This window comes from Scyliorhinus torazame, chromosome 30 (assembly GCF_047496885.1).
Source record: "Scyliorhinus torazame isolate Kashiwa2021f chromosome 30, sScyTor2.1, whole genome shotgun sequence".
In the NCBI taxonomy this organism is placed as follows: Eukaryota; Metazoa; Chordata; class Chondrichthyes; order Carcharhiniformes; family Scyliorhinidae; genus Scyliorhinus; species Scyliorhinus torazame.
The window spans coordinates 34,715,869-34,742,558 of NC_092736.1; the positions used below are offsets into that span (position 1 = coordinate 34,715,869).

A 26,690-nucleotide genomic window follows, 5' to 3' on the forward strand; every position below is an offset into this window, starting at 1 on the left:
TTCAAAATGCCCAACACATCTTCCTTCCTAACAAGTATTTCCTCGAGCATAGAATCATAGAATTTACAGTGCAGAAGGAGGCCATTCAGCCCATCAAGTCTTCACCGGCTCTTGGAAAGAGCACCCTACCCAAGCCCATACCCCCACCCTATCCCCCATAACCCAGTAACACCACCCAACACTAAGGGAAATTTTAGACACCAAGGGCAATTTAGCCAATCCATCTAACCTGCACAACTTTGGACTGTGGGAGGAAACCGGAGCACCCGGAGGAAACCCACGCACTCATGGGGAGAACGTGCAGACTCCGCACAGTGACCCAAGCGGGGAATCGAACCTGGGACTCTGGAGCTGTGAAGCAATTGTGCTAACCACTATGCTACCGTGCTGCCCTGACAAGTCTCCTGGACCTGATGGAATGCATCCCAGAGTTCTAAAAGAGATGGCTAGGGAAATTGAAAATGCACTAGTGATAATTTATCAAAATTCACTAGACTCTGGGGTGGTCCCGGCGGATTGGAAATTGGCAAACGTGACACCACTGTTTAAAAAAGGAGGTAGGCAGAAAGCGGGTAATTTTAGGCCAGTGAACTTAACTTCGGTAGTAGGGAAGATGCTGGAATCTTTCATCAAGGAAGAAATAGCGAGGCATCTGGATGGAAATTGTGCCATTGGGCAGACGCAGCATGGGTTCATAAAGGGCAGGTCGTGCCTAGCTAATTTAGTGGAATTTTTTAAGGACATTAACAGTGCGGTAGATAACGGGGAGCCAATGGATGTGGTATATCTGGATTTCCAGAAAGCCTTTGACAAGGTGCCACACAAAAGGTTGCTGCATAAGATAAAGATGCATGGCATTAAGGGGAAAGTAGTAGCATGGATAGAGGATTGGTTAATTAATAGAAAGCAAAGAGTGGGGATTAATGGGTGTTTCTCTGGTTGGCAATCAGTAGCTAGTGGTGTCCCTCAGGGATCAGTGTTGGGCCACAACTGTTCACAATTTACATAGATGATTTGGAGTTGGGGACCAAGGGCAATGTGACCAAGTTTGCGGACGACAGTAAGATGAGTGGTAAAGCAAAAAGTGCAGAGGATACTGGAAGTCTGCAGAGGGATTTGGATAGGCTAAGTGAATGGGCTAGGGTCTGGCAAATGGAATATAATGTTGACAAATGTGAGGTTATCCATTTTGGTAGGAATAACAGCAAAAGGGATTATTATTTAAATGATAAAATATAAAAACATGCTGCTGTGCAGAGCGACCTGGGTGTGCTAGTGCATGAGTCGCAAAATGTTGGTTTACAGGTGATTAAGAAGATGAATGGAATTTTATCCGTCATTGCTAGAGGGATGGAGTTTAAGACTAGGGAGGTTATGCTGCAATTGCATAAGGTGTTAGTGAGGCCACACCTGGAGCAGTGTGTTCAGTTTTGGTCTCCTTACCTGAGAAAGGACGTACTGGCACTGGAGGGTGTACAGAGGAGATTCACTAGGTTAATCCCAGAGCTGAAGGGGTTGGATTACGAGGAGAGGTTGAGTCGACCGAGACTGTACTCGTTGGAATTTAGAAGGATGAGGGGGGGGATCTTATAGAAACATATAAGATTATGAAGGGAATAGATAGGATAGATGCAGGCAGGTTGTTTCCACTGGCGGGTGAAAGCAGAACTAGGGGGCATAGCCTCAAAATAAGGGGAAGTAGATTTAGGACTGAGTTTAGGAGGAACTTCTTCACCCAGAGGGTTGTGAATCTATGGAATTCCTTGCCCAGAGAAGCAGTAGAGGCTCCTTCATTAAATGTTTTTAAGATAAAGATAGATAGTTTTTTGAAGAATAAAGGGATTAAGGGTTATGGTGTTCGGGCCGGAAAGTGGAGCTGAGTCCACAAAAGATCAGCCATGATCTCATTGGATGGCGGAGCAGGCTCGAGGGGCCAGATGGCCTACTCCTGCTCCTAGTTCTTATGTTCTTTTGTTTAGGATATACAGAGCACAAAACTGACACTTTGATTAGGTGGCTTAATCACATCTAAAGAACAGGGACCTCTTTACCCATCGCAGCATCAAGCTGTTCCTATCGCTCTTCTTCCCAGAAGTCTGTGTAGGCCAATCGGCACAGGAACAGGCCCTTCGGCCCTCCAAGCCTGAGCCGACCATGCTGCCCATCTAACCTAAAACCTTCTACACCTCCAAGGCCAATATCCCTCTACTCCCATCCTATTCATGTCATTTTTCAAGGCACCCCTTAAATGTCACTATCGTCCCTGCTTCCACCACCTCCTCCGGTAGCGAGTTCCAGGCACCCACTATCCTCTGTGTAAAAAAACTCCCTCGCACATCTCCTCTCAACCTTGCCCCTCGCACCTTAAACCTATGTCCCCTATGAATTGACTTTTCCACCCTGGGGAAAAGCTTCTGACTATCCGCTCAGTCCCTGCTCCTCATCATTTTGTAGATTTTGTTTGAATTGGAATTTTAGACTTTTCCGGACTCTGTAATTTACCCAGCGCCATGAGGTCCTCACTTAGTTCTCCCTTTTACAGGCTGCAAAGCTCTAGATTTTCCAATATTTTATCAGATTACTGATGCTTGTGACAAAGAAACTACAGAAAATAGGAGCAGGGGGCCATTCGGCCCTTCGAGCCTGCTCCGCCATTCATTATGATCTTGGCTGATCACCCAATTCAGTAACTAGTTCCTGCTCCCCTCCCTCCCTCGTATCCTTTGATACCTTTAGCTCCAAGGGCTATATCTAACTCAGTCTTGAAAACATGCAATGTTTGGCTTTCCATGGTAGAGAATTCCACAGGCCAACCACTCTCTGGGTGAAGACATTTCTCCTCGTCTCAGTCCCTGATCTGCCTGTGGAACCTCTCAGGCTGGAATCAGTACAGAAGGAGGCCATTCAGCCCATCAAGTCTGCACCAACCCCTCAAAAGCCCACCCAATCTAGGCCCAATCCCGCGCCCTATTTCTGCAACTCCACTCCAAGGGAAAATTTATCATGGTCAACCCACCTAACCTGCACATCTTTGGTCTGTGGGAGGAAACCGGAGCACCCGGAGGAAACCCACGCAGACACGGGGAGAACGTGCAGACTCCGCAGACAGTCACCAGAGGCCGGAATTGTACCTGGGTCCCTGGCGCTGTGAGGTGGCGGTGCTAACCAGTGTGCCACTGAGCCACCCGAGGAATATTCTATCCATACGTAGCTGACCGAAAGGGTGCAGTGACCCGAGCATGAACTGCTCAAGCCTGTACCGCACCATGGTGGTTATATGATTCTGCATTCTTCTCCCCTTAAGAGGAAAGCCTGTCACTAGTTTGGGCTGAAAGGCCAGCAATGCTGTTACGGATAAGGGATCTTTAATGGGGCTGGGGGAGCAGAATGTGGAACAGCGTGCCACTGTAGTCATGGTTATACCAGCCAACCTTTCAGAAATGTAATAAAAACAAACATTAATCCTATAGCAACACTTCCAGGACTTGCACATCTAAACGCCATAATTCCAAAATCACAATGCATCCATCTCAAACATTAATGGATTATAATAAGGCTGGTATGTTAATGTGTATTTTACATGTGAATACAGAAAGAAAAATTGAACAGAAGAGATGCTTTATGGTGAAGCTGCGTCCTTCAGAAAAGTGCAACGGTTTAATTGACTTTAGCAAAACGTACCACCCCATTCGCCCCTTTGTGGCATTTTATCTTTTCAAACTGTGGATGACAGCTCGCTGTACCAATAAATGGAGTTCTCTCCTACTTACAGCCAACTGAAAGTATCCCAAAGGAATGAAGCATACCTTATTTTTGCTGAAAATATTTTTCCGTTTGAAGGAAAACAGAACAACATCACGGAAGTCAGCTGGATGTTTCATGTGGACGTCTTCTGCGCGATACTGCAGAACTCGGGAGGTTTTATTAATGATCCAGTACGGACTATAAATGGACAACAACAGGCGGCCACTAAGCTTCTGAACATGGACGAGCAAATCAATGCTCATGCGGTCCTTCGAGTCCGCAGTGAAGCACACCGGAAACATTTCAGTAAGCCCATCTTCGACTTTAATGTGGCCGCTCCAGTTCCTGCCTTGGTATTTCAGGAGGACCAGCTCCATGATCTCCCCCTTCATTCTGGATTGCAGTATGTCTGCCGAGCATCCTTCCAACAGTTCGTTGATTTCTGCAGTTGCCTGGATAAAATAAGACACTACTTACTGAAAGAGCAAAACTCGAGCGGACTTTTAAAAGTAACATCAACAGTTGCATTTTGGAAGAAAAGTGAGAGGCATTTGAAAGAGGGAGGCAGAGAGATCCCCAGGTCGAGATCAAAGTGACTGACGAGGCTCACATACACCATTTATTTTGCAGGTGGCAGGACATAAAGTTGTTAAAAAAGCAGCCAGGTTCCAGAGTTGCAGAAATTCAAGCATGATTTTGCACAGAAACAAGTTGTTGTGCTTCAGCTTTAAGTCTCACTGCTTGAGCCCCACCTAGACTTCTGTGATCACTTCTGGGCCCCATACTTCAGGAAGGATGCCAACATCTTGGAGAGGGTGCGGGGGAGATTTACCAGAGTGGTCCCAAGGATAGACGACATTCGTTATGTGGAGATGCAAGAGAAACTCGGAATCTTCTCCTCAGAGCACAGTAGTTCAAGGGGGTGGGGGGGGTGAATTTTGAAGGGTTTTGATGGGGGAAATCATAGAGTTTACAGTGCAGGAGACCATTCAGCCCATCGAGTCTGCACCGGCCCTTGGAAAGAGCACCCTACCCAAGGTCAACACCTCCACCCTATCCCCACACCTCCACCCTATCCCTGTAACCCCACCAAAACTTTTTTTTTGGAAACCAAGGATAATTTAGCATAGCCAATCCACCTAACCTGCACATCTTTGGACTGTGGGAGGAAACCAGGAAGCGTAGCGATGGTATGAACATGTGATGGAAAGCTCATCTCAAGATCAAAGATAATAATAATCTTTATTATTGTCACAAGTAGGCTTACATTAACACCGCAATGAAGTTACTGTGAAAAGCCCCTCGTCGCCACATTCCGGCGCCTGTTCGGGTACACCGAGGGAGAATTCAGAATGTCCGATTCACCTAACAAGCACGTCTTTCGGGACTGTGGGAGGAAACCGGAGTACCCGGAGGAAACCCACGCAGACACGGGGGGAACGTGCAGACTCCGCACAGACAGTGACCCAAGCCGGGAATCGAACCTGGGATCCTGCCGCTGTGAAGCAACAGTGCTAACCACTGTGCTAACGGTTGCAAACAGTCAGGTGCCAACTCAGACAGTTGTCAGGATGAAGGACAGAGGTGGTGGCGAGGAAGCAAAGTTTGTGGTGGTGACTGAAAACAATGTGTTCGATCTTCCAGATACTTCACTGGAAGAAATTTCTGCTCATCTAGCACCAGATTCTGGGCAGGCAATCTGACAATTTAAGACAGTGGTGGGGGAGAGGAGGTGGTGAGCTACGGTTGTGTGGTGTCAGGAAGCACTTTGAAATGGATGCTATGCCATTAGATGGGCGTCAGGATAGCACAGTGGGTAGCACTGTTTCTTCACTGCTCCTGGGTCCCAGGTTCAATTCCCGGTTGGGTCACTGTCTGTGTGGAGTCTGCGTGGGTTTCCTCCGGGTGCTCCGTTTTCCTCCCACACGTCCCCAAAAACATGCTTGTCAGGTGAATTGTGAATTCTACCTCAGTGTACCCGAACAGGCGCCGGAGTGTGGCGACTCGGGGCTATTCACAGTAACTTCATTAGAGTGTTAATGTAAGCCTACTTGTGACAATAATAAAGATTATTTATGATTAAATATTAGATGCTGTGGCATGTAGAGAAAGTGGTTAGCAATGCTACCTCACAGTGCCAGGGTCTGCGGTTCAATTCCTGTCTTCGGAAACTGTCTGTGTGGAGTTTGCATTTTCTCTCTGTCTCTGCATGGGTTTCCTCCCACAGCCCAAAGGTGCGCAGGGTAGATGGATTGGCTATGCCAAATTGCCCCTTCGTGTCCAAAGGTTAGGCGTGATCACGGGGATAGGGTGGGAGACTGTGCCGAGGTGGGGTGCTCTTTCTGAGGGTCAGGCTTGATGGGCCGAATGGCCTCCTTCTGCATAGTAGGGACTCTATGGAAATAGGAGAGGGCAAAAGATAGATCCATGGGGGCAATAAAATAAAAATAGTGTGGATGCTGGAGATCTGGAATTGAGTCACTGGAGATAATTGTGTGGGAGCTAGTAGAGATGCCATACTAGACGATTCTCTGGCTATGATTAGATAAATAAGAATGGGACCATACAGGTTCAATTCCACACAGTTGGATGATGGTAGAGAGTGGGTAATGGAGGATAGTGTGATCTGCTGTTTTATAGACTACAGACAGATCAAGGACAAGGAAAGCCAGTTTACTTTGGTCACAGTCGTCAAGAAAATAGCCAAAATTGTGACTTTGGTGAGATCTGCTCCATTAGTGTGACAGCGTGGAATAGTGATTCATGGGATTGAAACATGGAAGTTCTGAGAAAGATCAGCACAGCTTTGGGCAACGACAAGTTTCATGGACTTGAGAGGAATGGGAGCTTGCAGATGTGGTGGTAGTTTGCAAGGTTGGAGAGGTTAGGGATTGTTTTTTGTTTTTGAGGGCAGATCAGAAGGAGAGCGGAGCGGATAGCGGGTACCTGAGCAGAGAGAGCCATCAACAACATCCACGAATCTGGAAGTCGTGAAGATAAGCTGGGTGGTCAGCATTTGGTCGGAGTAGGGTCGAGAGAGCTGGAGCCAGGCCTCATGGACAACATCAGCTTGGAGAGGAAATGAGGGGAGATGGGAGAGAATCTATAGAAAGACAATTTCGGGGTGGAATGGTGTGTGGGGAATAGGAAGGCATGCGAGGACATTTAGATATAGCAGTGGGCTATTGAAAATGGAGGGGGATGGGGTGGAAGCAGCAATAACATTGACTAAACAGTCTCAATCTTAGTGAGAAAAGAAATCCCTGAGCTGCTTACATTTGTGTTAGAGGAGGCGGAGGGCAGGGATCTATTCTGATACTTTGCAGTGGGAAAACCAGGAAGTTAACTTCACATTCCAGCATGATCCAGGAATTCTGAGCAGTTTTTACAGCTGACACCAGGACCTGACAGTGCTTGGTGTGGTCACACAGATAAGTAGCTGCAAAAATGTCCTGTTAAAAGGAGGCTAAAGGCTCGATAATAAGGATTTGGAAGTTCAGTTGTAAGTAAATTAGGCAAATAGATTTTCCCCCCCCCAGGGACAGATACAGAAGGAATTGGACTTGGAGGGGAAAGTGGACTGAGGGTGAAGGGATTCCAGGAAGGGGATTGTCATGTGAGAGTACCTTTAAGAAATGGATGTTTAAGCAATGTACCTTTAAGAAATGGAGCTGATCATATTACTGAAGTGATGTCAGAGGGTGGGGGGAGCTGATCTCTCTTCTGCTTTTTGCGTTTCAGTTTGAGAAGGCAGCTGGGAGTGTCTGTGTGTTTTGCTGTGAGCTGCAGGAAGAAACACAGAGCTGGTCTGTTGATTTCTGTAATCCAAAGACTATAAATCTATTTAATGTAACCTACTGTGCTCCTATTTTTGAAGGTTTGAAGTCTTTTGGATGTTTAAAGGAACAGTTTGAAGGATTATTTAATGTTGTAGTCTTTTGGGGTTATCTTTGAAGTAATGGGTATTAAGATATTCAATGTTTGTTTTGAAAAGGTTAACTTGTGTTCATAGAATAAACATTGTTTTGTTTTAAAAACCACTTGTCCTTTCCTGCTGTATCACACCTGGAGAGTACGCAGTGTGCTTCCCACACCACAATCTATTAAAAGTTGTGGGTCGGTTGAACTCCATGAAACACTTCGGGGTTCTGTAAACCCGGACCATAACAGGATACTTTCTAATTGGCACCTCTACTGTTCCTAGCTTTCCACCAGAGATTTTGGGGGTTCAGGTAAATCGATTAAAACGCCATGGACGGATAGAGAAAATAAAACAAAACCAGAATGGAATGTTGGCCTTTGTAATTCGAGGACTAGAGTGCAAAGTGTTGGAAGTCACGTTTCAGCTATACAAAACCCTGAATATCCCACATTTGGAGCTAACTCTGAGCAGTTCTGGGTACCACACCTTGGAAAGGACACACTGGCCTTGGCGGGAGCGCAGTGCAGGTTTCCCAGAACGAGACCTGCATTTTGAAATGTGAGACTTCAGTAACCAGGATTATATTCCCTGAAATTTAGAAGTTTTAGCGTTGATATGGTCGATGTTTTCAAGCTGTTAAAGGGAAGACAGGGTAGGTAGAGGGGAAACTATTTTCTCCGATTGGAGAGTCTAGTTTAAAAATTAAGAGTTTGATGCTTCAGCAGTGGAAAACACTTCTGCAAATGGCAACTGATCATTGCTCATTTTAAATCAGAGATTGATAGATTTTTGTTATCTAAAGGTGTTAAGGGATATGGGGCAAAGGTGAGTATATGACGTTAGGTCACAGAGAATAAGAGACCAGCTCAAAGGCCTAACCAGCCACCTCCTATTGCTGTAAAGCCAAAGGTCCAGCCTGATTTTTATTTTAAAGCAGCCTTACGAACTTGTGTTTTCACTTTAAAAACACAAAGAGATTGGGACAGCGTTATGTGCCTTGGTGCAGTTTGGACGCACAAATTAAAAGTTTACAATGTTTATATTATCGATAACTTCCCACCTGCATTAAAAATACTAAATGAATGTAACTCCAAACTTGCCCATTTTGGAATCATGCAGGAGCAAGGGTTGATGGTGAAACATGCAGTCAAAGAAGCAGGTTTTGAAGTTGGAGAAAAATATGGCATGATGGGTGGGTTTAAGCGCGAGTTGTGGCGAGTGTTTGGTGGGGTGGGGGGGGGGAAGCTAGCAGAAGGCTCGGTCATTGATGTTAATGCAGGTATGTGGTAGACCTATGTTTGAAAAGCCGAGGGTATGTGAGTTTGAGATCTTCGAAGTCAGGGCGCGGAAGAATGGTGAAGACAGGAGGGGGAAAAAAAGGACGAGCATGGGCTTGTGCAGAGTAGCAGAGAGGCAAGGCCAAAGGCCAGAAAGACAGTAGGAAAATCAGGGCTGGAGGTGACAGAGATGTGGCAGTCAGGCCGAGAATGAAGAGAAAGGGACGGGAACAAGTGATATTTCAGAGGTTGAAGGAGGTAAGTCTTGGTCATAGATAAAATGTAGTATTCCCAGCCCGAGACAAACCACTTGGGTGAACCCGAGTGGTGAGATCAGGGGCGGAGGCATAACGCTTCTGACACTATCTGAACAAGATAGCTCAGGTCTTGTCAATATTGAACTGCAAATGTTCTGACACTTCCACTATTAACTGTTGGATAAGCATCGGGTAAATATAGCAACAATCTTCGATTCAAGAATGGTAGCGTGAAGATCAATCTAGTTACTAACAGCATATATATATATAAAAACAGATCTCACTGATATTAAATGTTATTGAAGATCCACATGTCACAAGAATAATGGGTGAGTTTAAAAAATGAACTCAGGGCAGACCAGGGAGGAACCCATTGCAGATAGAGTACCTCCCAGCGAGGTAAGTAGGAAGGGAATAGCCGGAGAGCAGTGCATGGATCGCATACGAGAGGCAATTGACATGGATTTGCTGACAATGTTAAAAAGAGGGCGGCACGGTGCCCTCACTACACCGAGGACCCAGGTTCGAGCCCGGCACTGGGTCACTTGTTCGTGTGGGATTTATAATAATAATCTTTGTTAGTGAGACAAGTAGGCTTACATTAACACTGCAATGATGTTACTGCTGAAATGCCCACAGTCACCATATTCCGGCACCTGTTCGGGTATGCAAAGGGAGAATTCAGAATGTCCAATTCACCTAATAGCACGTCTTTCGGGACTTGTGGGAGGAAACCGGAGCACCCGGAGGAAACCCACGCAGACACGAGTATGTTATTCTCCAAGTCTGAATAAAGATTTTAGACTTCCAGTTAACACAAATACTTTATTCAATGGGTTTGTTATGTTTCCAGAGCTTAACTCGATATAATACAGTCAAGAGGTATGACCAGTGAAGCTAAGGTAAGCTGCCTGTGCTGAGCTGTCTCTGTCTGCTGCTGCTCACTAGCCCTGTGCTTCTGAAAGAGGCGGATCCTCCCTTGGGCTGGACCCTTTATACCCGTCTCTGATGCTGCCCCCTAGTGACGCTGTGACTGTTACATCTGTCTGCAGTCCCTGGTGTATGTGTAGATGTATGTACAGATGTACAGATGACTACATTCCCCCCCCTTTTATTGGACATGTTTTCCACACTGGCCTCAAGAAAACTGTCCATAACAAGTGGTGAGAATATGCAAATCTGCACACTGTGAAAATGATAAAAGTAATACAGCAACAATTAACTGTGTTGTGAGTCCATCGTGAGAAATGTCCATATCCGTTTTGTGCGGGTGTTGAAGTGTCGTCACAAATCTAGCCGGTCGGGTGCCTTACGGCTTCTGCTGGAGCGTCTTACCGGTGGTAGTGGGGATGATGGTTTGATGTCATCCAGAGTGCTGTCTGGCGTTGTGTGGCGAGGAACGTCCTGTGGACAAATGGACTCGGTCAAGTCCAGTGCGGGAAATACTGGCCTCGTAGGTCGAATCTCTAATAGATCCCGGCAGTTATGGTGAAAAAGTACTCCCGCAGACGATTTGACGATGTAGGACCATGGTGCCTCCTGCCTGATCACCGTGGCTGACTCAGACCGTCCGCCTCCTGGGTCCCTGATTCTGATGGTGTCACCTATTGTCAGTGGCTTGAGTGGGATTGCATGTTGATCGTAGTATAGTTTTTGTTTGGAGTATAGTGCCCGCATGGCGTCGAGAACCGGTGCGTTGCCGAGGTCTCGGAATTGCTTTGCCGGTAGGGTTGTCCGGATGTCTCTGCCGAAGAGCATTTGCACTGGCGACAGTCCTGAGCTCAATGGGGTTGCTCGGTACGATAAAAGAGCTGGGTTGATGTCGGAACGTGACTCGGCCGCTTTGCTGATGAGTCGTTTAATGATGTGGACACCTTTTTCCCCTGCTCCATTTGATTGCGGGTAGCGATTCTTTGTACCATTGTCTGACCTCGACTTTTTCCTGTGTTTGTGGTGTTGATTCTGTATGTCGTGAAAGCTGTTTTGCTTGTTTGTTCTGGAGCAGATGTGAATTCGTGAAATTCTTTATCATGCCATGGCATGTTTGTAGCCTTGTCATTGTTTCGCAGTGTGCTGTGGCATTGTCCTTCACGTGCAGAGTTGTACCATGTTGTACAGGTCGTTGTTTCATTGTTGTTTGTCGTTTCTGTCTTTGTTGTTCTTCTTCTTTTTGTTTTTGGCGTTTCTGTCTGGTTTCTTTTCGTTGGCGTTCTTGTTCTTTTTGTCGTGCTTGTTGATTCTGTTTTTGTTGTTTTCGCTTTTATTCTTCTTATTTTTCTTGTTGCGCTTGTTGTTTCTGGGATGCTTCTTGTTGCTTTTGTCGTTCTTGTTGCGCTGCATGTTGTTTTTGTTGTTGCTGTTGTTCTTGTTTCTGCTGTGCTTCTTGCGGTTTTTGTTGTTCTTGTTGCGCTCAATGAGTGTGCCATGTGGATGATTTGAGTCATTGTCAGTTATTGGTGTCAGTGTCCTTTGTGGTATCTCTTACATTGAGCGTATCTTCTGGAGAATTGTGAGAATGATCTGATGTTGCATTGATGTTGCTGACATCAGTCATTTGTGGTGGATTCGATTCCTCTTCTTTGCTTACTTGGTACTCCTCTTCTAGAGTAATTTCTGGTTCACTTGAATCATCATTGATTTCTTGGTCCTCCTTTTCTGGAGTCAAAATCTTCAAGATTTCTATTGACGTGGTCTCTCTGGACTCATGGGTAGCCGTCCTCTGATTATTGAGTGCTTCTGTGCAGATGAGCTGAGATTATCATAGTGCAGAAGGCCATTTGGCCCATCGAGTCTGCACCGGCTCTTGGAAAGAGCATCCTACCCAAGGTCCACACCTCCACCCTATCCCCATAACCCAGTAACCCCACCCAACATGAAGGGCAATTTTGGTTCAATAAGGGCAATTTATCATGGCCAATCCACCTAACCTGCACATCTTTGGGCTGTGGGAGGAAACTGGAGCACCCGGAGGAAACCCACGCACACACGGGGAGGGTGTGCAGACTCCGCACAGACAGTGACCCAAGCCGGAATTGAACCTGGGATCCTGGAGCTGTGAAGCAATTGTGCTATCCACAATGCTACCGTGCTGCCCCGCTGTCAGTCTCGCTGTAATCCTGCATGGGAATTGTGATTTCTTCGTCACTTGTCTCACATACAGTGGGTCGACATTGTGTCTTCTTCTGGTGGCCGAAATAAGCTTGATAGATCTTCATGGTCTTGTACATGCATGGCGTTCGCTATGGACTACTTGCTTGCTTCCATTTTTGAGTCTGTCACCGAGCTGTCTGTGGAGTCTGTCATCGCTCTCTATATGGAGTCTGTCATCGCTCTCTCTGTGGAGTCTGTCATCGCTCTCCCTGTGGAGTCTGTCATCGCTCTCTCTGTGGAGTCTGTCATCGCTCTCTCTGTGGAGTCTGTCATCGCTCTCTCTGTGGAGTCTGTCATCGCTCTCTCTGTGGAGTCTGTCATCGCTCTCTCTGTGGAGTCTGTCATCGCTCTCTCTGTGGAGTCTGTCATCGCTCTCTCTGTGGAGTCTGTCATCGCTCTCTGTTGAGTCTGTCTTCGCTCTCTCTGTGGAGTCTGTCTTCACTCTCTCTGTGGAGTCTGTCTTCGCTCTCTCTGTGGAGTCTGTCTTCGCTCTCTCTGTGGAGTCTGTCTTCGCTCTCTCTGTGGAGTCTGTCTTCACTCTCTCTGTGGAGTCTGTCTTCGCTCTCTCTGTGGAGTCTGTCTTCGCTCTCTTTGTGGAGTTGTGCAGTGTTCTCGCTGTAGAGTCGATCTGTGCTCTCTCAACGGAGTCGTTCTGTGCTCTCTGTGTGGTGTCGTCTTCATCTTGGATGTTGCTGTCATCCAATGTACCGACGATCTGCCATGGCACCATGGTATTGGATTCATCGACCATGAGAAGAGTCGTATTGAGTTTTTCAACCGTGTTGCTGATGCTGTGATCAGGATCTCCGAATAACTCAGCAATGTCTGATGTTAGACGTTTTTGTTGCTGTGATATGAAGAATCTAAAGTTCTGTTCCTTTTCACAAACACATTTATTTCATTCCAACAGCCTTTGCACAAAACTCTAACTATACATCACCTGACAGAGGCCACCTGAAGCCCCTCTACATACCAGTGTCAATTAATGGATACTTAACATAAATGAGACAACTAATTGCAATGTCTCTTAACCCATTACTTAACAGTCTCCCCTTCCTTGGAGAAAAAATAATAATTAGGTGAAAACAAAATTTCAAGAAACGCAAAAACACACATGATGTCACCCCCCTTTCTTTTTTGTTTGGACGAGAAAGAAAAAAAGTCACAGAAACAAGCGCCCTTCATTAACAATATCCAAAAGTTTCTGTGAACTCGCCCCTCTTTTCGCAAAACATTGACCCATTTAATTTTTGTTATTTCCCCTCTGTCCAACATCTGCTTCAAACTTGCGATGTCTATCCGTAACCTCTTTTCATTGACACTTTTTGTAGAGTGCACATTTTCCCACAGGGATTTATTGTCAACGTGACAGTCAATAGGTATATTACCCAAATCCCCTAACCCAAAATTTCTGTCAATATAATACTTATATAAAAGGCCATATCCACCACCTCTACAAGGCTTAACGTCTCAGCAGCCAAAGTGCTTTTTATCACTCTCCTCATATTCTTTGTTTCCCACACAAGCGGGCAACATTTACCATTGTTCCCCAAAAGGAAAATTATAAAACCTCCTGTGCTTGAAACCCCATCACATAAATTTGCGTAGGACGCATCACTATAAACTATGAGTTTCAAGTGCCTCCGGTCACCTAAAACCGGGAACTTCAAAACACACTCCTGCATTTTTAGTTTGGCCAACGCTTTATTTGCTCTTATTATGTCTTCCACTTTGGGATCATTCATTTTTGTACTCAACTCCAGGACATCAAAACTCATGTCCGGTCTAGTCTGTCGACCTAACCAGTTCAGTTGCCCAAATATCTTTGAAACCATTGCGTATTTTTGTGAAATTCGGCTTCGACTATTGGGCTGATGCTTTCCAAATAAGATTTCTGACGTAAACATAGAACATAGAACGATACAGCGCAGTACAGGCCCTTCGGCCCACGATGTTACACCAAAACAAAAGCCATCTAACCTACACTATGCCATTATCATCCATATGCTTATCCAATAAACCTTTAAATGCCCTCAATGTTGGCGAGTTCACTACTGTTGCAGGTAGGGCATTCCACGGCCTCACCACTCTTTGCGTAAAGAACCTACCTCTGACCTCTGTCCTATATCTATTACCCCTCAGTTTAAAGCTATGTCCCCTCGTGCCAGCCATTTCCATCCGCGGGAGAAGGCTCTCACTGTCCACCCTATCCAACCCCCTGATCATTTTGTATGCCTCTATTAAGTCTCCTCTTAACCTTCTTCTCTCCAACGAAAACAACCTCAAGTCCATCAGCCTTTCCTAGAATTCAGAGAATTTACAGTGCAGAAGGAGGCCATTCGGTCCATCGAGTCTGCACCGGCTCTTGGAAAGAGCACCCTACCCAAGGTCAACACCTCCACCCTATCCCCAGAACCCAGTAACCCTACCCAACACTAAGGGCAATTTTGGACACTAAGGGCAATTTATCATGGCCAATCCACCTAACCTGCACATCTTTGGACAGTGGGAGGAAACCGGAGCGCCCGGAGGAAACCCACGCACACGCGGGGAGGATGTGCAGATTCTGCACAGACAGTGACCCAAGCCGGGATCGAACCTGGGACCCTGGAGCTGTGAAGCAATTGTGCTATCCACAATGCTACCGTGCTGCCCTCATAAGATTTTCCCTCCATACCAGGCAACATCCTGGTAAATCTCCTCTGCACCCGCTCCAAAGCCTCCACGTCCTTCCTATAATGCGGTGACCAGAACTGTACGCAATACTCCAAATGCGGCCGTACCAGAGTTTTGTACAGCTGCAACATGACCTCCTGACTCCGGAACTCAATCCCTCTACCAATAAAGGCCAACACTCCATAGGCCTTCTTCACAACCCTATCAACCTGGGTGGCAACTTTCAGGGATCTATGTACATGGACACCTCGATCGTTCTGCTCATCCACACTTCCAAGAACTTTACCATTAGCCAAATATTCCGCATTCCTGTTATTCCTTCCAAAGTGAATCACCTCACACTCATTAAACTCCATTTGCCACCTCTCAGCCCAGCTCTGCAGCGTATCTATGTCCCTCTGTAACCTGCTACATCCTTCCGCACTGTCGACAACACCACCGACTTTAGTGTCGTCTGCAAATTTACTCACCCACACTTCTGCGCCCTCCTCTAGGTCATTGATAAAAATTACAAACAGCAACGGCCCCAGAACAGATCCTTGTGGTATGCCACTTGTAACTGAACTCCATTCTGAACATTTCCCATCAACCACCACCCTCTGTCTTCTTTCAGCTAGCCAATTTCTGATCCACATCTCTAAATCACCCTCAATCCCCAGCCTCCATATTTTCTGCAATAGCCTACCGTGGGGAACCTTATCAAACGCTTTACTGAAATCCGTATACACCACATCAACTGCCCTACCCTCGTCTACCTGTTAAGTCACCTTCTCAAAGAACTCGATAAGGTTTGTGAGGCATGACCTACCCTTCACAAAGCCATGCTGACTATCCCTGATCATATTATTCCTATCTAGATGATTATAAAGCTTGTCTCTGATAATCCCCTCCAAGACTTTACCCACAACAGACGTGAGGCTCACCGGTCTATAGTTGCCGGGGTTGTCTCTACTCCCCTTTTTGAACAAAGGGACCACATTTTCTATCCTCCAGTCCTCTGGCACTATTCCTGTAGCCAATGATGACATAAAAATCAAAGCCAAAGGCCCATCAATCTCTTCCCTGGCTTCCCAGAGAATCCTTGGATAAATCCCATCAGGCCCCGGGGACTTATCTATTTTCAGCCTGTCCAGAATTGCCCTTAAAGTTGCCCTTAACTTACTCTGTCCAATTTCCAGTCCAATATATTTAAATGCACCGGAAGACGGACTTCCAACCCTGAATTCTTTCCTCAAACCAGAGATTACAATAGCTTCGAAATCACTAGTCCCACCCCACAAAAAATCATCGACATGCATCATAAAAATGCCAGAAAGATTTCCTTTATAGTGGCAGTAAAACATTGCAGGATCGGCTTTCAACTGGCAACAGCCTAACTTTAGCAAAACTGACCTTACCGAAAAATACCACTCTAGATGCATCATTTAATCCATATACACATTTGTTCAACTTCCAGAGTACCCCTTCTGTGTTAGCTACTTCTTTAGGACGGAGAAAAATGTCTCTCTGGAGCTGATGCCCCTGCAAAAAGGCAGCTTTTATATCTATAGATTTGCATTCCCATGCCTTTGTGGCTAATAGAGCCAAGAAGATCTTTCAAATAACCTTTCCTGCTGTAGGTCAATTTACCCTTAAATCCTGATCTTCTAAGTTTTCTTCAAATCCCCTTGCCACCAGCCTGGCCTTTGCCTTATAAGTTCCATCCGGAAGAACCTTTTCCGTGCAAATCCTTCTGTGGGATAGAGCTCTTTGTCCCCTATCCAGTACTTCCGTGTATACCCAAAATTCACTCCAACTATGCAATTCTTGCTGTTTAGCTTCTTTGATAACTTTTTCATCTAATTTATTTAAAGCCACCAAAATCTCACGTGCATGTGGGCTTCTACTCCTATTAGTATTCGTAGTCTTACTCATGTTCCGAGATCTTGATAAACTACGTTCTGTACTGCTACTGCTTGATCTTTCCCTTCTGCTGTGGGATGTCCTTTCAATAGTTCTCGACCTTTTCCTGCGGACCTGTTCACTATCCGATGTACTATCTGAACTGGCACTGCGTTTCTGTGCCCTCCATTTTTGAACTCCGTTTTCCCAATCCATTGTCTTGACTCCTTCCCCTGAATGCTGTACATTCAACCAATGTTTATACTTTCCAGTGGCCTTCCCTGCTCTACTAAAAACAGTTGCACCCTTCCATTGACTAGACCCTTCAGGCAAGTATGTCACTTTTATACCAACTATTGGCAGTTGCCCTTTCAGAAAAATGGCCTGTTCTAATTCATCAGAAGTGTTGTGTTCCTCCACAGAAACCCTGTCTATATCAGTTAATTGGTCCTCATAGTTCTGTAACACATGCATACCAGATGACTCTGGTTCCTTGTCATGTCTGTCTGCTCGGTCTAAATTTGAAAATTTGTAACCTGTACCCATTATCCTTGATGAATGGACCCTAACAGTTTGATTACATTTTGTTGCAAAATAATTGTTTTGCCATCTATGCCTATGATCTTCCCTGGGCCTTTCCATTCATTAGAATTGTCTCTCTTATAGTATACCATGCCGCCTTGCTGAAAAACGGCATCTGATGGCTGTATGTTATGTCTTAAAGCTCTGCGAATTCTTTCAGAGACTTCTGCTTCCAAAAAAGCTTTTCTACTGCTATGTAATGCATTTAAATGTTCAGCAAAACCAGAGCTAATTGTAGTCCCCTCCCAAGCTGGAGGCTGGTCATCCAAATGGATGGAATTTTAAGATTTCTACCAAACCCTAATTGATAAGGACTATAGCCCCCAACCATCTGCAATGAATTCTTTGCATGTACTGCCCATGCTAAAGCTGAATTTAGCCTGCAATTTGGTTGATCTGCCAACATTTTCCGAAGCATGCCATCGATGACAACATGATTTCTTTCACAGACACCATTACTAAATGGGATTTCTGCAGCCGTATTCATAACTCTGATATTCATGTTTTCACACATATCCATGAACTCATCATGAGCAAATTCTCCCCCATTGTCCGTAAGGAATTTTGCCGGTGGACCCATTCCTGTCCCTATCCATTTTTCCACGATTTGATCCAGAATTACTCTCCTTTCTTTACTTCGTACAATCGTTGATTGACTAAATCTGGTTGCTAAATCTACAAAATGCAAAATAAATATATTATTTGCTTTATCCCAGATCTTAAGGTCCATGGCCACAATGTCGTTAAAATCCCTGGCCAAAGGTAGGGTTACTATCAGTCGTGCTGGTGTCCTTCTGTACTTCCTACAAACTACACAGCGGTCACTAACCTGTTAAATCAGTTTAGTACAGTCGTCATCCCTTACCCCTGCATCCTTTAATAAATTTTTCAGCCTCAGAGGAGACGGATGTACAAATTGCCGATGCAGTTTTAATACCACAAGCTTTTTATCAGCTAAAGTCCCATTTTCAACTGCCATTAACACATGCTTAACCACTCTACTTGAAATATTATTTGTCAGTAATGGAATACAATAGTGTCCTGACTGTGTATATTATAATCCACCATCGTTCCAAAGACTGTTGCGTTATCCTGTTCCATATCCAGTTTCATGTGTGCTTTCTTCATCGACGGTCTGCTCAGAAGCAAAGGTATCTCACTTGATACAACATCCGTGCTAATGAAATGATTCACTCCGGCAATATTGCAAGGGATCACCACTCTTTTCAGCGACTTCAGAGTATTATCATCCCCAAACCTGAAACTTGTGGAACTTTCAAATTCCTTAACCTTGTTACGATTTTCAGCATTCAAAGAGTCCAGGTAACATTTTAACCAGTCAATTCCACACACAGTAGATGTGCAGCCACTGTCCAATACAGCACAGTTGAAGGATTCTGCAACCAACACCCTCATTACCGGTGTAAAACTGCTCGTCAATAGGACAATGCCGTCTTTCTGGTCACTATCTTTTTCCTCTTCTGACTCTTCCGTGTCATGTGTCGCTTCAAACACTATCATAACAAGTTGGACAGTTGAAAGCATAATAGTATTGAGAGTCACATCGAAAACATCAATTTATCATGCCCCGTGCATTTCTGGGGTTCATCTTCCTATTGTAGGTTCTAGCTGGGTTTCTGTCTTCATAATTTCCTTGTCTCAGTCTCCTTCTATAGTCTTGAGCCCTGTTTATAGCCATAAGATTTCGCCATCCTGTTAGTAGTGTATCTTCCATATTCCATATTATTGCTGGCTGACCTATTTGGGTCATCACAGGCATCAGAATCAAATGTTTCCCCAGAAACATTTGTAAAGCTTTTGTCACCTGTTCGAATAAGGTATCCTCATCAGTAAACTGAACTCCTGTCAAAACCAGGAGCCTATCCATGTTGCTCACTCTCGCACAGTCAAGTAATTTAAAGGCCAACACAGACTGTGGAAATTCAAGGTTGTGTTTCTGCACCCTTTTATATAGTCTGCCAACTTCCATTATATAGTCTTCAATGGAGATGTCCTCCATTTTCCAGAACTCATCAAAATCCGACCATGCTTCATACGCACTTAACAAGTCATCTTTCTTATAAATCTTGTCCATATAATGTAATAAAGTCTCCAGACCTTCTTCTGAGTCTAACTCTTCCAATTCCAGCTCAGAAAGCACTTTGTTTCGGATTTTACTGCCATATGGTAGAGAAAGAGCCAATGCCATACCTTGTTTTCTCTTTCCCCAAAGCAGTTACCTTAGTCCACATAACTCCTGCACTTCTCCATTGGTCGTACGATCCCCTTTCAGAAAATAAGGGAGGATAGTCATATCCAGCCATCTTTATCCTCGGTTCAGCCATATATCCCTTTTTTTTTTAAAAATTTCTCACTCACTCCTTGGTCTGATCTGGAAAAGTTGTAACTTTCAACCCTTCACATTTACACAGCAACCATCCTCTGCTACCAATTGTTAGACGTTTTAGTTGCTGTGATATGAAGAGTCTAAAGTTCTGCTCCTTTTTCACCAAACACCATTTATTTCATTCCAACAGCCTTTGCACAAAACTCTAACTATACATCACCTGACAGAGGCCACCTGAAGCCCCTTTACATATCAGTGTCAATTAATGGATACTTAACATAAATGAGACAACTAATTGCAATGTCTCTTAACCCATTACTTAACATCTGGGCAGTATTGTGTGTATTGTTCGTTGGACAAATCATCGCCTTTTGTTTCGGAGTTGTGATCGTTCTCTTCATGTTCAATGAACAAATCATGTTCTTGTGTGGAGGCTGGGACCCTTCGTAGTGCGTGGACCACTCTCTGTTTCTTGGCGTCAGGCCGCAGCATAATCCTGCACTCACGAGTCGGGGTGTCATATATGCTGGGCTGAAGATTTCCCATTCCGAAGAACTCATCGTCGGGGTCTTCACGGTACGACCTCTAGTTGCGGTTCGGATTTGGTACTGGGGTAGCCATCTCCCAAGATGAAATCTTCGTCTGAGTCGCAGTCTACAAGGACCATATCATCTTCTAGGGTGGTGCTAACTGCTTGTTCCAGGGTGTTGTGAAAGTCATTTTCAACTGCTGGTGTAAGTTCGGGCATTGTTCTGTCTTTTGAGGCAAGAAAATTGGGTTTTGCAGCTTTAAATTTATTTTTGTTCATTTTCGTGCATTTCCCTTTTATGTAAGCATGGTTAGGTGACGTCATGACGCTCGTGACGTCATGTGTAGGACTCGATTGCCCACACCGAGTTTCCTGTACTGTGCCCTCTTTTCACAACTGAGCATGTGCGGCTCCTTTCTCAAGATGGCTGCCACTCAGAACCTCTGACTTTCTCCGATTCAACCCTGCCTCCGCCTCGTGGTGAGTGTTCGCGCCATTTTTACCGATTTTGTTTTCTAAATGATGATTGTGTGTTTGTAGACACTCAAAGTACAGATTTTGTTTTTGTTCATAAGCAAGGCATTTTTATATCGCAATTTCAAGAGTTAGATACTTATTTGGTGAAAGTTCTTCCCTCAAATTTTTATCAGATAGTCTCTTTGCTGGTGTCTAGCTAGCTTTCTGAAATCACTCCTGGTATCATATGTTATTCTTTAAGTCTAAATAAAGATTGTAGATTGCCAGTTAGTACAAATACTTTATTCAATGGGTTTGTTCTTTTTCCAGAGCTTAACTCGATATAATACAGTCAAGAGGTATGACCAGTGAAGCTGAGGTAAGCTGCCTATGCTGAGCTGTCTCTGTCTGCTGCTGCTCACTAGCCCTGTGCTTCTGAAAGAGGCGGATCCTCCCTTGGGCTGGACCCTTTATACCCGCCCCTGATGCTGCCCTCGAGTGATGCTGTGACTGTTACATCTGTCTGTACTCCCTGGTGTATGTGCAGATGTATGTACAATCGTACAGATCACTACAACGACGAGATCGTGCAGACTCCGCACAGACAGTGACCCAAGCCGGGAATCGAACCTGGGACCCTGGAGCTGTGAAGCAACAGTGCTACCCACTGTGCTACCGTGGCGTCCATTGGCACATTCTCCCCGTCTGCGTGGGTGTCAGCCCCACAACCCAAAAGGCGTGCAGGGCAAGCGGATTGGCCGCGCTAAAACTGCCCCTTCATTGAAATTTGTTTTTAGAAAGACGGTGCCTAAAAGCATGGAGAAGATCAGAATAAATAATGCACCATCATAATCACACAGAATGCCAACAGCTTTCTGACTGTGTCATTGTTAGTGTTGTGAGTAGCAAGGAAACCAGGCTGGCAGGATTCCAACAGGGAATGTGTGAGGGGAAATAGCTGTGTTGGGGAACATTGGGTAAGGAGCAGAGCAATTAGAGACGGAGTTAGGAGGCGAACAAGGCAGCATGACGCACTATTTCATTATAAGGCATTTGCACCACTTTCTATAGTGTGGTCCAAACATGTCATTGTCATGCATGTGGGATGGAGGTATTAAGTCCTAAAGTTGTGAAAAAAAAATCTATATTTGATGTCAGTGTTAGTTTTACTACTACTTTAAGCATATAAATAATAAAATTCGCCACGTTAGCTTCAAACAGCCCAAGCTCACGGCGAAGCATGTATATTATTAGTTGTAATCATCCACTCACCTCCAACATGTAATGCAAGCTATAGGGTAGGAGATTCCTCATTGTGACAGTGGGGTGGAGGTGAATGATATAGGCCGGATCCCACTCATCTTCACCAGGATTACTGATGAAGCTCAGTTCATCTGGAATAGCAATGGTGTTTATGATGAGGGGAAGGAAGCTCGTCTCAGTTGAGGGACATTGCAGCGTGCTTCGGATCTCTGTGCTCCTGTGCAGCTCTTCCTTCCAAGTAATATAGGTCGTGGACACTTTGAACTGGTCGTCCAGCTCACATGATGGTTTCAGGAACAATTGTCCTCTGAAATGGAAAAAATGTATTCATGGTTTAGTACTTCACAAAATGCAGCAATAGTCTATACTCAAAGAAAATGGCAGTTAACTTTATACCAAATGTACAAGCTGCTCCCCTATACTATTGCCTGGAGTCAGGCTGGGCTATAACATTTAAACACGTGCCCGGCCTTTCAAAGCCACCATTTCAACCCCTTATCCAGTATGAAAAGCTCATGAGGTCAGAGAGCCAGTTACGTTGCTTATGAAGTTACATCTGGAGATCAGGAGAATGGACGCACACACGCAGACACGCAGACGCACACGCGCACACGCAGAGACACACACACACGCAGAGACACACATGCAGAGACACACACGCAGACACAGAGACAGACACAGAGACAGACACACGCAGACACAGAGACAGAGACACGCAGACACACACACGCAGAGACACACACACACACACGCAGAGACACACACGCAGAGACAGAGACAGACACAGGCAGAGACAGACAAGCAGAGACAGAGACATCGAACAAAGAACAAAGAAATGTACAGCACAGGAACAGGCCCTTCGGCCCTCCAGGCCCGTGCCGACCATGCTGCCCGACTAAACTACAATCTTCTACACTTCCTGGGTCCGTATCCCTCTATTCCCATCCTATTCATGTATTTGTCAAGATGCCCCTTAAATGTCACTATCGTCCCTGCTTCCACCACCTCCTCCGGTAGCGAGTACCAGGCACCCACTACTCTCTGCGTAAAAAACGTGCCTCGTAACTCTACTCTAAACCTTGCCCCTCTCACCTTAAACATATGCCCCCTAGTAATTGACCCCTCTACCCCAGGGAAAAGCCTCTGACTATCCACTCTGTCTATGCCCCTCATAATTTTGTAGACCTCTATCAGGTCGCCCCTCAACCTCCTTCGTTCCAGTGAGAACAAACCGAGTTTATTCAACAGCTCCTCATAGCTAATGCACTCCATACCAGGCAACATTCTGGTAAATCTCTTCTGCACCCTCTCTAAAGCCTCCACATCCTTCTGGTAGTGTGGCGACAAGAATTGAACACTGTACTCCAACTGTGGCCTAACTAAGATTCTATACAGCTGCAACATGACTTGCCAATTCTTATACTCAATGCCCCGGCCAATGAAGGCAAGCATGCCGTATGCCTTCTTGACTACCTTCTCCACCTGTGTTGCCCCTTTCAGTGACCTGTGGACCTGTACTCCTAGATCTCTTTGACTTTCAATACTCTTGAGGGTTCTACCATTCACTGTATATTCCCTACCTGCATTAGACCTTCCAAAATGCATTACCTCACATTTGTCCGGATTAAACTCCATCTGCCACCTCTCCGCCCAAGTCTCCAAACAATCTAAATCCTGCTGTATCCTCTGACAGTCCTCATAGTTATCTGCAATTCCACCATACTTTGTGTCGTCTGCAAACTTTCTAATCAGACCAGTTACATTTTCCTCCAAATCATTTATATATACTACAAACAGCAAAGGTCCCAGCACTGATCCCTGTGGAACACCACTGGTCACAGCCCTCCAATTAGAAAAGCATCCTTCCATTGCTACTCTCTGCCTTCTATGACCTAGCCAGTTCTGTATCCACCTTGCCAGCTCACCCCTGATCCTGTGTAACTTCACCTTTTGTATTAGTCTACCATGAGGGACCTTGTCAAAGGCCTTACTGAAGTCCATATGGACAACATCCACTGCCCTACCTGCATCAATCATCTTAGTGACCTCCTCGGAAAACTCTATCAAGTTAGTGAGACACGACCTCCCCTTCACATAACCATGCTGCCCCTCACTAATACGTCCATTTGCTTCCAAATGGGAGTAGATCCTGTCTCGAAGAATTCTCTCCAGTAATTTCCCTACCACTGAAGTAAGGCTCACCGGCCTGTAGTTCCCTAGATTATCCTTGCTACCCTTCTTAAACAGAGGAACAACATTCGCTATTCTCCAGTCCTCCGGGACATCCCCTGAAGACAGTGAGGATCCAAAGATTTCTGTCAAGGCCTCAGCAATTTCCTCTCCAGCCTCCTTCAGTATTCTGGGGTAGATCCCATCTGGCCCTGGGGACTTATCTACCTTAATATTTTTTAAGACACCCAACACCTCGTCTTTTTGGATCTCAATGTGACCCAGGCTATCTACACATCCATCTCCAGACTCAACATCTACCAATTTCTTCTCTTTGGTGAATACTGATGCAAAGTATTCATTTAGTACCTCGCCCATTTCCTCTGGCTCCACACATAGATTCCCTTGCCTATCCTTCAGTGAGCCAACCCTTTCCCTGGCTACCCTCTTGCTTTTTATGTACGTGCAAAAAGCCTTGGGATTTTCCTTAACCCTATTTGCCAATGACTTTTCGTGACCCCTTTTAGCCCTCCTGACTCCTTGCTTAAGTTCCTTCCTACTTTCCTTCGATTCAACACAGGCTTCGTCTGTTCCCAGCCTTTTAGCCCTGACATATGCCTCCTTTTTCTTTTTGACGAGGCCTACAATATCTCTCGTTATCCAAGGTTCCCGAAAATTGCCGTATTTATCCTTCTTCCTCACAGGAACATGAAGGTCCTGAATTTCTTTCAACTGACACTCGAAAGCCTCCGCCATGTCAGGTGTTGATTTGCCCTCAAACATCCGCCCCCAATCTATGTTCTTCAGTTCCCGCCTAATATTGTTATAATTAGCCTTCCCCCAATTTAGCACATTCATCCTAGGACCACTCTTATCCTTGTCCACCAGTACTTTAAAACTTACTGAATTGTGGTCACTGTTACCGAAATGCTCCCCTACTGAAACATCTACCACCTGGCCGGGCTCATTTCCCAATACCAGGTCCAGTACCGCCCCTTCCCTAGTTGGACTGTCTACATATAGTTTTAAGAAGCCCTCCTGGATGCTCCTTACAAACTCCACCCCGTCTAAGCCCCTGGCACTAAGTGTGCCCCAGTCAATATTGGGGAAGTTGAAGTCTCCCATCACCACAACCCTGTTGTTTTTACTCTTTTCCAAAATCTGTCTACCTATCTGCTCCTCTATCTCCCGCTGGCTGTTGGGAGGCAGAGACAAGAGACACACACACACACAGACAGACAGACACACAGACAGACACACAGACAGACACACACACAGACAGACACACAGACAGACACACACACAGACACACACACAGACACACACACAGACACACACACAGACACACACACACACAGACAGACACACAGACACACACACACACACAGACACACAGACACACACACACACACAGACAGACAGACAGACAGACACACACACACACAGTCATGTGAGAGTACCTTTAAGAAATGGGTGTTTATTACTGCAGTGGTGTCAGAGAGTGGGTGGAGCTGTGGCTGTCTGCCAGCTTTTTACTTTCATTTTAGGCTGTTTGCTGCAGGGTGTGTTTTAGTTTCGTTTTCAGAGCTGGTTAGCTGCAGTGTATGGTTAAAAATGTTAACTTGAGTTCATAGAATCAACATTGTTTTGTTTTTTAAAAAACGTTTCCATTTCTGCTGTCCCACACCTGTAGAGTGGGCCGTGTGCTCCCCATACCACAATCTAGTAAAAGTTGTGGGTCAGGTGAACTCCATGATACAGTCTTTTTCTCTGTAATTTAAAAACTGTAAATCGATCCTTTGGTGATTTAAAACTAATAACTGCTCTCAGTCGTGACTTTAACCTGATGTGCTTCTTAAAATTTCTTTTTTAAGTCTTCTGGATGTTAAAAGGACAGCTTACGGATTACTTAGTGTTGTATTCTTTGGGGGTTGTATTTGAATTAATGGTTGCTAAGATGTTCAGTGTATGGTTAAAAATGTTAACTTGAGTTCATAGAATCAACATTGTTTTGTTTTTAAAAAAAGTTTCCATTTCTGCTGTACCACACCTGTAGAGTGGGCCGTGTGCTCCCCATACCACAATCTAGTAAAAGTTGTGGGTCAGGTGAACTCCATGATACACATTGGGGTTGGGAAAAACAGGGTTTATAAAGATAAAATACTTCCACTGGTTGGAGATTCTAAAACTCGGGGACATAATCTAAAAATTAGACTGTTCCAGAGAGATATTAGGAAGAACTTCTTCTCCCAAAGGGTGGTAGAGGTTTGGAACTCGCCCCCACAAACAGCAGGTGAAACGAGAACAGTTGTTAATTTTAAACCTGAGATAAGATCTTTGCTCCACAAAAACCTAAGGGTGATGCGTCAAAGGCAGGTGTATGGAGTTAGATCACAGATCAGACATGATCTCATTGAATGGCGGGACAGGCTCGAGG

At 45.2% G+C, this 26,690-nt stretch overlaps 1 protein-coding gene across 1 annotated transcript in view; it reads right to left on the reverse strand.

Moving 5' to 3' along the window:
* The window catches only part of vps13c (vacuolar protein sorting 13 homolog C), a 473,104-nt gene that overhangs the window by 132,706 nt on the left and 313,708 nt on the right, over positions 1 to 26,690 (reverse strand). The window contains 2 exon segments of the mRNA XM_072493103.1: positions 3,807 to 4,196; positions 22,094 to 22,391. Coding sequence (XP_072349204.1) covers positions 3,807 to 4,196; positions 22,094 to 22,391 — 688 coding nt within the window.